Source organism: Corylus avellana, chromosome ca9, assembly GCF_901000735.1.
Source record: "Corylus avellana chromosome ca9, CavTom2PMs-1.0".
In the NCBI taxonomy this organism is placed as follows: Eukaryota; Viridiplantae; Streptophyta; class Magnoliopsida; order Fagales; family Betulaceae; genus Corylus; species Corylus avellana.
The window spans coordinates 3,289,355-3,304,327 of NC_081549.1; the positions used below are offsets into that span (position 1 = coordinate 3,289,355).

At 35.4% G+C, this 14,973-nt stretch overlaps 1 protein-coding gene and 1 pseudogene across 1 annotated transcript; both read left to right on the plus strand.

The window, feature by feature from the left end:
• Positions 1-958: 958 nt before the first annotated feature.
• On the plus strand, positions 959-4,535 carry LOC132191704 (AUGMIN subunit 1). The gene is made up of 6 exons (XM_059606796.1): positions 959-1,431; positions 1,757-1,889; positions 1,984-2,118; positions 2,275-2,398; positions 3,862-3,999; positions 4,092-4,535. Exons 1-6 carry the CDS (start codon positions 1,191-1,193, stop codon positions 4,197-4,199), a joined length of 879 nt encoding a protein of 292 aa, XP_059462779.1. The 5' UTR covers positions 959-1,190; the 3' UTR covers positions 4,200-4,535.
• Positions 4,536-13,056: 8,521 nt separating this feature from the next.
• Positions 13,057-14,426, plus strand: LOC132161992 (hydroxycinnamoyl-CoA:piscidic acid hydroxycinnamoyltransferase-like; annotated as a pseudogene).
• Positions 14,427-14,973: the final 547 nt, after the last annotated feature.

Here is a 14,973-nt window from a genome sequence, read left to right on the forward strand (position 1 = left end):
GGAGTGCATTTGAGAGTGTGGAGTTGAGAGTATGTATAGCATTTGAAATACAAGAAATTGGAATTGAATGACTATTTCTTTTCTTTTGTTTGGGGACAAAACTTCAATATTTCTGTTCTTTTGTTTGGGGGACAAAATATGATATTTTCATTGGAATTAAGTCAAAAATTTTAAAATATTCAAGATTTTTTAAAAATAAAAAATAAAAAAATTCAAAACATTGGTAGGCCACTCCTGGTGCGGCTAGGGGTGGTCGGCCACAGAATTTTTTGATTTTAAATTTTATTATATTCCTTTAAAAATATCTATTCCTCTTAAATATGAGGAACAAATGACTATTTCATAAAAAATATATCCAAGTTTAATGTGGAAAATGACCTAATCTGCGACATGATCTTTGCATCATAATTTTTTTTTTTTTTTTCAACTCAATTTATAAAATTATAAAATATCATTTAATTTGTGTTTCAAGATAACACTATACAAATATGTTGGTCCGACATAATATATATCGTTTACTGACCGACAACCAACTTTTGGTGGTCTGTAGGCGGAATAAAAGTACTATTTTGACATCAGTTCGGTTTGGTTAGGCGGTAGAAAAAAAATTTTGTCGGTTAACTAACTTAATTAAAATTTTAAGTGAATTTTGAATTTTATCATGTAACTTTTTTTATTGTATTTGTCGAGCTAATTTGTGATTGTCATTTTAGTCTGTTGATTTTATAGTTAAAAAGAAATTGATAAATCTTAACATAAAAATTTGTAACCGACAATTAATTGACTTGACCGACTATCTATTAACCGACTAATTGATTAATCAAAAAAGTCAAAACTATCCCTTGTCAATAAATTAATTGACTTTTACGAATCTGTAGGCGAAACACCGCCCAACCGGACACCCACCCCATAATATATAAACTTTACATCCTGACAAATGGGGAGGGTATGAAATTTGAACTCCGGAAAGAATTTAGAAACCAAGTAAAGAGAGTAGAGTAAAAGAAAAGTTTGAAACGATGCCGCATATTTCAGATCATGTACACCAAACTCGAAATTGGATTGACTGACGACTCAACCGGCACCTCCACTACCTCCAGCAGAGAAAGGTACATTTCACTTCTCTCTTAGGAACTCTTTTTTTGTTTTTTTTTTCAAATATTTGAAAAAGAAAAGAAAAGAGAGAAAACATGAGCGATCCTCCGGTGAGTGAATCGAAGAGTGGTTCCGATGCGTCTCGGATTTCGGAAGTTCAGAAATGGCTGGCCGCCCGATTCGGCGATGCCGGCAAAGAAGTCCCCGATTTCGAGTACACCCCGAGAAGCGTCGCGTATTTGCACAGTGTTATCACCATATCCGAATCCAAGGAAAAATCGGCTGACATTCTCGCCAAGGATTTCCGCCGAAAAGCCGCCGAGTACCGCTCCCAAGGTCCCACTCTTTCACTTGTGTGTGTATGTTATGCGATTCTTAGGAATGATTGATGATTTGCTATGTTGGGTTTCTTCTGTTTTGTTGAGATGGTGGATGAACCAAGTTTTGTTGTTAATGTACTCTAAAATTTGCTACGCAATTTTGTTACAAATTGATGCGACTTTATGTCATGCTGTGAAATGTTTGCTACAATTTGGTTACGATCGTGGTGTCAAGTTAATGTTTGGTGTGATGATAATTTGATGGGAATTGTAGAGAGGTTGTACAACTGAGAGGATGCCTAGTCTGATGAAGTCTATGTTTTGTAATGGGGTTGTTGTAGCTGCAAGGATTAGGGAAATATTGGAGAGTGTGGGGCTGGCACAGGACAGTTTGCCGTCAAATGTGGTTGGATCAGCGCAGGTTCTTGCGAATGTGGCAAATTTGTTGAACATAAGAGACACGGAACTAAGTAGGTGGGTGTTGTCACCTTGTCTCTGCGAGTTTCATTTCTTCTTTAATCTTTTCAAATAGATTTTGGGTACTAACTAGGACGAATGCATTTCTTAGCTTTCTTGTAGCGATGGGGGATATTTCTTTGAGGAAGACTGGTGTGGAGGAGAAGAGGGCTAAAGTACAAAAGGAGTCCAAGATTCTTCTTGATTATACCCGAAAGGCAATAGCCAGACTAACCTATCTGAAAAGGTATAAATTTTAATGGAGATGGAAAATTCGGTTTTCTTTTGAACGCATTGCAAGTACTGTTCTTTCATTGTTAAATATTTGGTATATAGAGAACACTTTTCAATTTGAGAAAGTGATGTTGATTGTTTGTTTCATTATTAAAAACCATCTTGCTAGAACCTTGGCACAGCTAGAAGATGATGTACCTCCGTGTGAGGCTCAAATGGAAAATTGGAAGACAAACTTGCAAGTTATGGCTGCGAAGGAGCGGCAATACATGCAACAATGTGCCAATTACAAGGTATTTGATCCTTTGTTCTCTGTATAGTCACTATCTAGGTGGCATTGAGTTTCATAAATATCTAAAAAATGTGGAATCTTGATGGTTATCATGCATTTACAATATGTAGAGTTCAGGTGAAGCCTACATGGATTGTATAATATAAACAGAAACACAACAAATCCAAAACTAATAAAATAACATAAAGGACACCATTATGACTGAATTTAATTTCAATTCTTTTTTTTTTTTTTTGGTGAAACTGAATATAATTGCATGGTAAGGGAGTAGTTAAACTAGCTTACACAATTGTGACAGGCTCATTTGTTCTTGGATTGAAACTACACCTTGGTCTCCATATGACTGTTTGGTTGATATCGTAATACTAAATCTATTGCATAAAAGCAGTTGGTTGGTTCTTCTGGATGCAGCCACTAATTGGGATAAATTTCATATTATGAGACTTGTTCTCTCCTTCCCTCTCTTTTTCTCTCTCGGTCTGTCTCTGTTTCATTTATTTGGGAAAGGTCTTGCCAGTCCTATATTTTAGTGATTCACTTCTAAATTTGCATAATATGATGAATAGGTAGGAACTTTGTCGATGATCACTTCTATCTATCCATCTTTCTACTTGAATAGACTTGTGTTTGGGTGTAGTGAGCATAGCTACATAAGAAATTAGGGTAAAAAGTGAGTCACTAAAACAATGAATTCCTTTTTAAGCTTATCTAGCCCACTATTGCCCTGGGCCCCTTACCCTCTTTTATGTTGATGTTTCTGAAATAGCCTAGGACTGTGTTCAATACTTAGGTATGATTTGTTCATATGGAGAGGCTATTGGCCTTGCTTGTTTTGCAGACATTGGGAATGCAAAAATGGGCTGCCATTGTGTTTCTTAGGCCTTCCGTTAAGAGCAATGTTTTGTTTATGACGTGCTTGAAATAGCTTCTGTGACATGCTGGCTACAAATTCATCAGTCCATAGAGTGGAGCCTGTGTTAGAAGTAGTTAATATTAGAGATTCTCTGTTTGTGTGTGTCTGTTTGTGAGTGCTTGTGTTCTGATTCCAACATTTTTCACCGTACATATGATGTTGACATTTGTATGTTCTTTTGGAAATGGTGTTGGTTCTCTTAGTTAGTTATTGGTTCAAATGAAGTATGTTGGCTCAGTGCAGAAAGGTCAAGGTAGAAGGTATGCCAGTGAGCTCTATTGAAATATATCCATTAATCCATGTGGAGATGGGGGTTCGGTTTCTTTATAGCTTCGATGAAGTTTGGTTTTGAAATTTCAGTGGAATGTGAATGCTAGGGCTTGGTGCCTCTATGTGAGCTCTTAGGGACACGATGCGAATAAGCGAATTTGAATTTCTTTTTAAAGAATGATTTGTCTGCATATTTAGAGGGTGCTACTGTCTTGTCTAATCCACTTTTTTCTTATTCAAAGTTATTCTGTGTGTGACTCGTAAAAAACTTTTTGGGACAGGCAGTACTCAATCGAGTGGGCTACAGCCCAGAAATTAGCCATGGGATGTTGGTTGAAACGGCTGAGCACAGGAAAGATTTAGAGAAGAAAACAAAGCCCATACTTGACACCTTGAGGAGCTACCAAGATTTGCCACCAGTAAGTGTCTTATTCAGTAACAAATAACCATTGTCATGTGTTGGGTTTCTTTTGCAAATTGTTGATTTCTTTTATAATTATTCTTCATTCAGGATAAAGCTTTGGCTGCTTTGGCAATCGAGGACAAGAAAAGACAGTATGCTGCTGCAGAGAAGTATCTTGAAGATGTACTGCATTCAGCTCTTGCAACTTCGGAGTGATTCACCTCGGGATAGCATAAATTTTCATACAGTTGCTTATTTCTGGACAATGGTTGACTAGATATTGTTGATATGAAGATTTCTGCTGAGGATGTTGCCTTGTTGGATTTACCTGCTTGTCTTTGGTCTCTAACAATGACATATTCCTCGTTATAGATGTAGTCACAGAGTAAAAACTGATTGAAACAAGTTGTCGATCGATATGTTCGTGAAATTTTTTGGAACTATTCTTTGCTTAGTAACTTCCTACCATACTGTCGAAGTCTCCGTGAATTATATTACTAGCCTTTCAGCTAGAGCATATAGCTTGTGTTTTATTTTATAATCATTTTAGCCTCTACATATACTTTCAAGTAATCTTTGGAATTTCTGGGTGCTTCCTGCATGAACAGGTGGCTATTACGCCAACCACCATTTTATATATATATTCCTTTCAATGTAACAAGCAACATCACACCTAAAAAAACAATTAAGTCAATGCTTAGTTTTTTTGTAAAAGTGTTTTGATGATCCACTTTTCCTCTTGCAACGATATATATAAAGCATAGTAATTCATATATTCATGAAGTCCGAACCAAAAATAATAAACTTCAAGTCTAGTTGCCTAATCGCACGTTCCAAGCGAGCCAACCCCAAATTAATGGCCGTTTATTGTTATCTGAGAGCGACCAAGTAATGGCGTGTGCTCATGCACCTCTCATCATCATTTACAAACCCAACACGTACCACCATTATACATATAATGGGTAACAAAGATGGGCGGCAGGGGATGGACTCTTCGGGCTTGGAGATAGCAATAAAAGCCCAAGTGGATACATGGGCCCTCTCATTTCGGATGTGGAAAGAACAATGAAGGAATCCTGCATGGGCGATAAAAAGGCACGGGGACTTCTAAAAATGGGAGTTCAGAGAACACTACGGTGACATGGAAAAAGCGAGGACGTGGGGAATTTGATTTTCCTGGTGAGCACAATACCATTATGGTGGAAGGTGTGAGTTTTAAATGATACTCGTAAGTGCATGAGTCGTTTGCAATATAACTTTTGCAAGTGCGAGGTCGAAACCACATTGTGTCGTGAAAACAATTTTCTATCTAAACTAATTGTAGTTTAACCTAGTTCCAAAAAAATCGAGTGATTTTTCTTGCAAAAATATAAACTAAATTAAACGGATTTAATCAAATGACAAAAATACTAAGGTTTCAGAATTCATACTTACCAAATCAAAGTATACATTCTCATGTTTTGTTTATACATTCGACAATCAATAAAACCCTATGCATGTTCTATTTTTCATAAAAATAATCTATTGAAACATTCAATGAATCCATTCATTATACAGATCACAAAAAATATCTAAGTTAAATCAAATCATCTAATATATCCGTTTGATTTACGAATCACAATAGATATCTAATTTGAATTAAATCATTAAATATATCCGTCGGATGAAAAACACTAAATATCCAACGTTTACACAAATAATACTCAAAACAATCAATTAAAAAAAATTAATCAAGTAATTGAATTGAAATAGAACAACAAATACATTAAACGTCGGAATTGTACGAACAATACATGAAAATATAATGCTAATCAATGATAAGGCTTTATCTTCAATCTTAGTTGAAGGTTTTAGCCTCTCATGACTACCAAAATTAAATTAAAATCAAATGAATTCATCATAAACTAAGAACTTACAAAAGAAAATCGAGTTCAGAGCTACAAAATGCCAAAAAGTCGAAAATAAACATTGAACGACGCTCCATTGGTGCGTTTCCCTAAAAAAAAAGCTATTTATAACCCTAAATTAGGGTTTTGGCGTTGCTAGAAATCACATCTGACATGTCCGTCCGGATGGGAACTATTTTTTTTGATGCTTCGCTTGAGTGCAGGTCCGTCCGGACGGACATGTAGGCCATCCGGACGGTGCTTCCGTTGTGGCTTTCTCCCCAAAAACTTGTATTTCTCACATTAAATCCACGCTTTTCCCTTAGCAACCTTCAAAACCCTAAATATATATCCTAAAGAGAAAATTAATAAAAGTTCTTGAAAAGCTAAAGAGAAAACATAAAATAAAATAAGGGTAACTTTACTTTAGATCTCTGAATTATAACGCGATTTGACAAGCCCTCCTAAACTTTAAAACCTCTTAATTTGAACTCTTGAACTTTCAACTGCAATCAATTTGAACTCATCCGTCATATTTTAAACGTTAGAAGTGAGGCAATAATGTTTATACCACTGAATTTTTTATAAAATTTACCCTTAAAACGAAAAATTAGGGATATTTTGGTCTTTTAAGGTATTTCCGTTAGAAGTTAGCAGCTAAATGTGACGGAGGGGTTTAAATTGAATGCAATTGAAAGTTCAAGAATTCAAATTGAGAGGTTTTAAAGTTTGAGGGGCTTGTCAAATCGCGTGATAATTCAGGGGTTTAAAGTGAAGTTATCACAATAAAATAAAAAGAGAAATGATAAAGGCACAACACTTTGGCACAATTTTTCTCTTATATGGTCATTTAAAAAAAAAACAAAATAAAAAATAAAATTCTTAAGCAATAACATCCTATGTGGTCCTTTTTTTATTTGATATATATATATATTAAAAAAAATGGTCTTTTTCTTCATAATAATGACCATTTAAAAAAAGAAAAAGAAAAGACCAATTTTATGAAGAAAAATACCTTTTTTTTTTAAAAAAAAAAATAATAATAATAATAAAATAAAAATAAAAAAAGACCACATAGGATGTTATTTCTTAAGATTTTTTTATTTTTTTTTAATTTTATTTTTAAAAGAAATAAAAAAATAAGAGAAAAGTTAAGCCAAAGACATGCCTTTATCATGCCTCAAATAAAAAATAGTGAAAAAGGGTTGCTAGAGTTGGCACCTCACGCCAACCAAAAAAAAAAAAAATTTAACAAGCAACAACATCACACCTGAAAATACAGTTTACCGGTAATTATTTTTTGAGAAGTATTTTATGATTTGTTTTGAAACATCTGAAAATTTGTTTGAATAATTGATATTTGAGGAGAATTTTTGACATTTGATTTTGAAAATTTTGGCAAACAAAACATTGGGAACTTCGGGTACATCGATCTAATAAGTGCAGTTAATTAAATTTAAAAACTTCTTCTTCTGATCTTCTTTCTGGGTTTGACTACACTAATGATGGATTGACTAATTTCATTTTTCAACTTCCATGTAATTCTTAGACAGCGTTGTCTATTTTTAATTTCCACATACATTTCGCAATTTTCATTTTCTTGGACAAGATTGTTTGATTTTCTGGTTGCCGCCCTTCGCTTTGCAGTGAATGCGGCGAACTGGTCCCTGAGAAGCTGCTCGACCTTGCCTACTTGCTCCCTCATGATCTGGTCCAACTGTTGGGTGAAGAATTGATTCAAATGGTCCATGCTTTTATCGATGTGAGCAATGATCGCATCAATAAAAGAAAGCCGTGTCCATATAATTGGATACAGATTCTCAATAAATGAAGATTATTACGGAGCGGTACAAAAAGACAAGAACAAATGAATGTGATCCCATGAAAAACGCCTCCATATGGGGTATATAAAATAAATTAAGATGCGGCTATTGATAACACTAGCTAGAAAGTTGATGGATGTGAGTGTTATTGTAAGGGAAAGGTATGGGTAAGGTCTTTGCATCAATGTGCTTGTCTCTTCCGTATATCACCAACCCAACAATGGCGGAGGCTTATGCGACTTGGAATGCAATATTTTTGGCAGACATTTAGACCTACAAAATGTTATTTTGGAAGGTGATGTCTTGGAGATTGTTAATGATTTTTAGTTAAAAGACCAATTGTAGTAGACATACGATACATTGATTGAAGATGTAAATATTGTTTTGCACAGTTTCTGATCTTGAGTCATGATGCACACAAAAAGTGAAGTAAATATAGCAGTACATCTGTTGGTAAAGGGGGCGCTCAAAACACAATTTTATTTGTAAAGTTGTACATGCTAAAAGTTGTAATGAACTTATTTTGAACGGTCTTGCCTCTTATTCGAACAAATAAATTTCATAAAAATTCTTTCACATTTATTATTTAAATTGCTAACAATTCAAGCCATCTGGTACCGATTATCACACCAAAAGGCATGGGCGCACCTCCGGGTTGGTGATATCTTTCATGCTCCTAGCTATACAGGAATTGACAAGGAGTGGGGGGTGCATGGGGCATATGGTTTGAAGGCTTAGCTACTGTTTCTGGGGAAATAAAAGCCTCATCTATGCAATGCAATAATGCGTGCATGCACCTACCAAAAGATAAACCGTAATACGAACCGATTAGTTCTTATCTTTCTATCTCGAAGCCAACTTGTGGCACTGACTACAAATTGGTGGCTGTCAATTGAATAATCTTTAATGTGATCAATCCAAAATTATTAAATTTAAAATTTACTAATTTTAAATTTTAGCCTAATATGTTAGTCACCTTGAGTCCCATTGATGTCCTGTGGGACGAGTGTTAAGCTATAGTTCCGTTGGTCTTGAGGGAGCGCCCGTGGTATCCACCGTCTAGGTCTCTCTTGAGCGATGCCTCACGGATTGGTATTACTATGGTCACACCTAAGTAGGATAGCTACGATTGACCTCCATTTCTATCTTTTTTATCTTAAAAAATAAAAAATCAAAAATCAAAAAACATACAAAGGTCTAGTTGCCTAGGTAATCATTCCAAACTTCCAAGCAAGCCAACCCCAAATTAATAGCCTTTTATTGTTATCTGAGAGCGACCAAGTAATAGCATGTGCTCATGCACCTCACATCATCATTTACAAACCCATGGGTAAATACCACCATTATACATATATTCCATCAACCTGGAGCCGTATCTTCTCTTAAAATATAATCTTCATCAATTAAGAAGAAAACCATATTGCCCATATAATTGGATAGAGATTCTCAATAAATGAGGATTATTACGGGGCACTACAAAAAGATAAGAAGTAGGGGGTAAGAAAACAAATGAATGTCATCCCAGAGTGGAAAGTGCCTCTAGAATCTAGATAGTGTATATAAAATAAATTGAAATGCCGCTATTGATAAGACTAGAAAGTTGATGGGTGTCGGTGTTATTGTAAGGGACGGTATGGGTAAGGTCTTGGCATCAATATGCATGTCTCTTCCTATGTCATCGACTCAACAATGGCGGAGGTTTATGTGGTTTGGAAGACAATATTTTTTTGGCAGAGATCTGGGCCTACAAAATGTTATTTTAGAAGGTGATACCCTGGAGATTGTTAATGCTTTTCAGTTGAAAGACCAACTGTGGTAGAGATATGGTACATTGATTGAAGATGCGTAGATTATTTTGCACAGATTCCAATCTTAGGTCATGATGTAGACAAAAAGGAAAGCAAATATGACAGTACATCTGTTGGCAAAAGAAATGCTCAAAAAATCAACGTAAGAAATTTGGATGGAAGAATACCTTGATTTTATTCATGAAGTTGTACATTCAGAAAGTTGTAATCTTTGATGCTTTTTGAATGATTGAATGAATGAGGTTTCACTTATAAAAAAAAGCCAAAAAAAAAAAAAAAAAGAACAGAGAAAGAACCACTTATGGGCTTACTTATCTTAGCAGGTTTCGAGTAATTCACTTCTTATTTGGATAAGTGAATCTCATACAAACTCTTTCACATTTATGGATCCGGCTTCTATGTGGTAGTCACAACTACAACCCATAACTACCGCATATGTGTTGATATTTTGAAACGACACTGTTTGTGAGTCTCAAAACTGTGTTGGTTTTTAGAATAGCAAAGGTCTCTTTTTTTTTTAAGAGACTAAAAACGTAAGTTGACGCCGTAAGAGTGACTTTACGATTCAATACTCCATCCCAACACTCTGTTTTTTCTATCATTGCAGATTTGAATCCCCTATCACTCAGTGGACCTCAAAACCATTCAAGCTCGATTCCAAATTAACAAAGTTGATAGACGAGGAAACCATGTCGTCAAACATCTTGGTCAATTTCATTGAAGATGTCCTTGACTCAAACAAGAACAACTCTTTCGTCAAGCTCCCTCGACTAGCTTTCATGTCCAAACTCAAAGACATGTTCAATTTCACGTTTCTCACTCTAGCTTAGTTTCCTCATCTGCATCTATGAAGCTCCGGAAAATATCTATTCAGCATGTCTTAATGCCCGATCTCAAGAGTCATCTGGCAAATTGTCAGTCAAGACAAGATTTTTGCTTGTATTATACACTGTAAATTCAGTCTGCGTTAACTCACTTTTTTAGTCTCATAAAAGAGACCTTTGCTATCTAAAAAAGAGACATAGTTTTGAGACTTACTTTTGTTGTGAGTTTCAAAGCAGCGTCGTTTCAAAATAACAACATCTATGTGGCAGTCGCAACTACCACATAATTTCACATTTATTATTTAAATTGTTAACAATTTAAATAATAAATGTGAAATTATGCGGATCCTGTATGATTATTATAACAAAAAGTATGGACGGGCGAAATTAGAAAATTTTGCTTGAGGTGGCCAGAACTAAAGAAAATAAATTATATCTCGTGAAGTTGCATGATATATTAATATAAACTTATGGGGTTGATCTTCTTGAAAATAAGGGGCAAAAAAACACAATCCTCAGCACACCTCCTCATAAGAGCTTGCATGCTAAGCATGGTGAAGGAGCGCACATTGTGCCTATCCTACCACTCGCCAAATACTCAAATAGGCATGGTGAAGTAGCACCTTGGCCTTGTCGGTAAAGTATTTTTATTTTCTTTCTTCTTTTTTTATGGACAAATTCAAGCCAATCTGACTGCATTATTGTCAGAATAAGCAGAAGCACACTGTTTGATGCATGAGCCTCATCATGCCTAGTGATGAGCTAGTCTTACTAGCTCATAAGCCTTGTATCTAGGCGTAGCTTCAAATTTGATGGATGACATTTTGTTTTGTTTTTAAACTTTGCTGACTCTGCCGGACAAAAACTTTTGAGTGGCCAAACACAAAACCTTGCAGGGGCCTTGGTATAAAACTGCAATAGTTAGAAGGAGTTTAAAAAAATTAGGGGTTGCCAGGGTCCCCCCACCTTGCAAGGTGGGTCCGCAAGATAATGTCAAGATGTCAAGATGGGTGGGGAAATAAAAGCCTCATCCATGCAATGCACGTTGAAGATACAGTTGATGTTTTCACCCCGGAAAATGTGCTTTTCCAACGTCGAAACATTATTTCTGTCCCGGATTCTGCACCGGTACCGAAATATGCAGGCCATATATGTCGAGCAATACGATTAATTCTTATCTTTCTATCACGAAGCCAACTTGTGGCACCGACTACAAATTGGTGGCTGTCAATTGAATATCGATAAGAAATGTTACACAAGCTTTCATAGTTATACTCTCAAGTATATAATCTTTTAGGAATAAAAGTAAAATTGGTAATTGTGGTCGATTAAAATTACAAATCACTCCACGTAATATAAAAAATACTTTATAAGTTATTGTAGTTGTCTTAAATTATAAATCATTTATTGTGGTATAAAAAATACTTTATAGATCTTCAATGTATGTCAAATAACAGTTTACTCTATGAAATTAATTTTTGTTAAATAACTTAAACAAAATCTGTCACTTTACCACTTCATACCTAGTGTTATTATTAATTTTTGACTTTCAAAAATGATAATTTAGAATTTTTCACATCATTTTATAATGCTAGCTAAGATTACATCAGCCTCACTCCACGTCATACGGCTACAGTAAATTAACCTAATTTTTTATATTCTCAAAATTTTACTTTGTGCGTAACTCTCTCATCTTCGTCAGCCGCTTCTCAAAATGTGACCGTCAAATTCTCGCAAAATGCTTCAAAATCATGGTGAGGAAGATGAAAATGAGAGAGGGTTACACACGAAATAAAATTTTGAAGATAAATGAGATTAAGTTAATTTACTATAGCAGTATGATGCGATAAAATAACGGGTTCTGTTAACTTATATTTATTTAACGAAAATTGATTTTAGGGAGTAAACTGTTATTTTGGCTTATCCCGAGAACCTATAAATTAATTTTTATACTAGAGACATATAAATTATTTGTTATACCATATCTAGTGATTTATAATTTAGATCAATTACATAGACCAATTTTATATTTATCCCTAATTTTTTGGTTAAATGCCACCTAGAAAAAGATATACATTGCAAGGACAATGATACAAAGGAGAGAAATGCCAAATTGATAAAAGCTGCCATAGATGAGAAGTCGTAGGACATCTGATGTTTTAGTGATAAGTACTACGCTAGAAGGACCATGCATAATAATTTTATAAATGACCTTTTTTTTTTTTTTTTTTTGTGGTGTTTTTATTTTTTAAACACTTTGCGCCCATGGTAGTTTTGGAGTTTAATTAAGAGCTAAAAAATTACCTCACCTAACTTTTATCCAAACAAACAGAAGTACTTACAAGATGGGCTAATACTTGTCACGGTTTAATAGTTCGTGAGATTTGAGTGTCATTTTATAAACTTTGAAAGTTAAAATGACCGGTGGCGGGGCCCCTGAAAATGACAAACCGGTCATACTTTGTTAGTAAAGTAGAGATCAAGATGATGGATCTTTTGGTAAGTTATATAGCCCAATTTGTTTATAATGATTAGAAAGACGAACAAAAAAAAAAAAAAAAAGTGAAAAAAGTCTACCTGTAAGTCTCTTTCTTTTTCCTTTCTCATGTTAACTGCTGGTAATTACTTCCCTCTTTCTATTAATTTGGTTTTCTTGGCTTGCGTACCTTGTGTGGTTGGCCTATATATTATACGTATATGTTATCCATATACTAAAGTAATCTGAACCAAAAATGATAACTTTCAAGTTTACCTGCATGATTGTTCCAAGCGAACCAACCCCAAATGGGGTTTTATTGTTATCTGAGAGCGACCAAGTGATGCAATGGACTCATGCACCTCTCATCATCATTTACAAATCCAACAACAATACCATTATTCCATTTTCAATTGAGACAATGAAGAACTCCCTAAGCCGTGCATTGGTTCACTACTACCCACTTGCTGGCCGGCTACATTGGATCGAAGGAGGCCGACTGCAACTTCATTGCAACGCCATGGGAGCTCAATTGACGGAAGCTTACTCTGAAACAACTCTAGACGAATTTGGTGATTTTACACCAAACGGGATAATCCAACATTTTTTTCCCTAAAGTTGATTACAGTACTACTTCAATTGAGGACCAGCCCTTATTCTTGGTGCAACTAACAAGATTTCCTTGTGGTGGCCTTTGTGTTGGAACGGCCATATCCCACATTGTGGCTGATGGACGGGCTACAATGAACTTCACCAATGCATAGGCTAAGTTGGCTCGTGGAGAGGATCTGGGGTGCGACGAGATGTCGTTTCATGATCGAACCATGTTACGATCACGTGAAGTATCGCATGTGCTTCCATGTTTTGATCATATAGCGTTCTCAAAACTGCTACTCTTAATAGGTTGCCCCGACACTAAAGCAAAGCTAAAAAAGGAAACTAGTGCTGTCTTACTCAAAGTCACCAAAAAGCAAGTTGAAGAACTGCAGAAAAAAGCCAATCAAAACATGGTGTTGGCATGACCCTATTCTAGATACGAAGCTGGCGCCGGCCACATTTGGAGGTGTGCATGCAAGGCACGTGTAGGCGATAATTGTCAACCGACAGGAGTTGGCCTTGGAGCTGATGGCCGCAATCGGTTCAAACCACCTCTCCCTCAAGGATACTTTGGGAATGCAATCTTCAACGCCGTGACATCAACATGCCTTTATGCTAACCTTTTGTCCAAGCCTCTGAGTTATGCTGCTGGAAAACTGAGGGAAGCAATTGAGAGAGTTACAGATGAGTACATAACATCCGCTCTTGATTTTATAACGAGTCAAAAAGATGTAGCTCCTTTGAGGAAAAACTTCCATATCAGGGGATACACTGAAGCACCTTTCTTAGGGAATCCCAATGCTAACATTGGCAGTTGGATTAGTTTGCCTTTGTATAGTGTAGATTTTGGATGGGGAAAGCCAGTATACGTGGGTCCAGGGATCTTGCATTCTGATGGCAAGATATTTGTCATGCCAGGTCCTGCAGATGAAGAATCTCTTATCATAGCATTGTGTTTGCAAACACAATGCATGGATTTCTTTAAAAAGTTCTTCTACGAGGATATATATGGTCAATCTTAAGAAGTCATCTATAGTGATCATGATGGATCTTCTGTGAGTTATAGCCCAATTTTTTATTTTTTATTTTTTATTTTATTTTATTTTTTCATTCAAGTATCTCTCATCTCGTGGTTTTAGAAGTTAAATCCTAGTATATTTATTTTAACTACTCTAGGTTTCTTTTTTCTTTTTCATGTCAACTGTTTACTGTCGTTGTAATTACTTCCCTCTTTCTATTGGGTTTTCTTCGCTTGCATACCTTGTGTGGATGGCTTATATATATCTAAAGTTTTGTTTTCCATGTAGGTCATCTTTTGATGCAAAGAAATCAAGGGTCCTTCATAAGTGATTCACGTGGATGGATGCGAGTAAAAAAGTTTGAACGTGCTTGGAGGCAACAACCAAAAGTTGGATTTTCATTGTTAGTTTAAGCTGGTTTATGATTTGTTTTTCTTTAATTTTACGAGTGTTTGGTTTAGGGTACTTTTTATAAGAAATTATTGTTAATTAGTATTCGGAAGTCTTTATTTGTAATAATTAAGATTTCTTAGTCCTTAATGCTTGTAAGTCTTTGA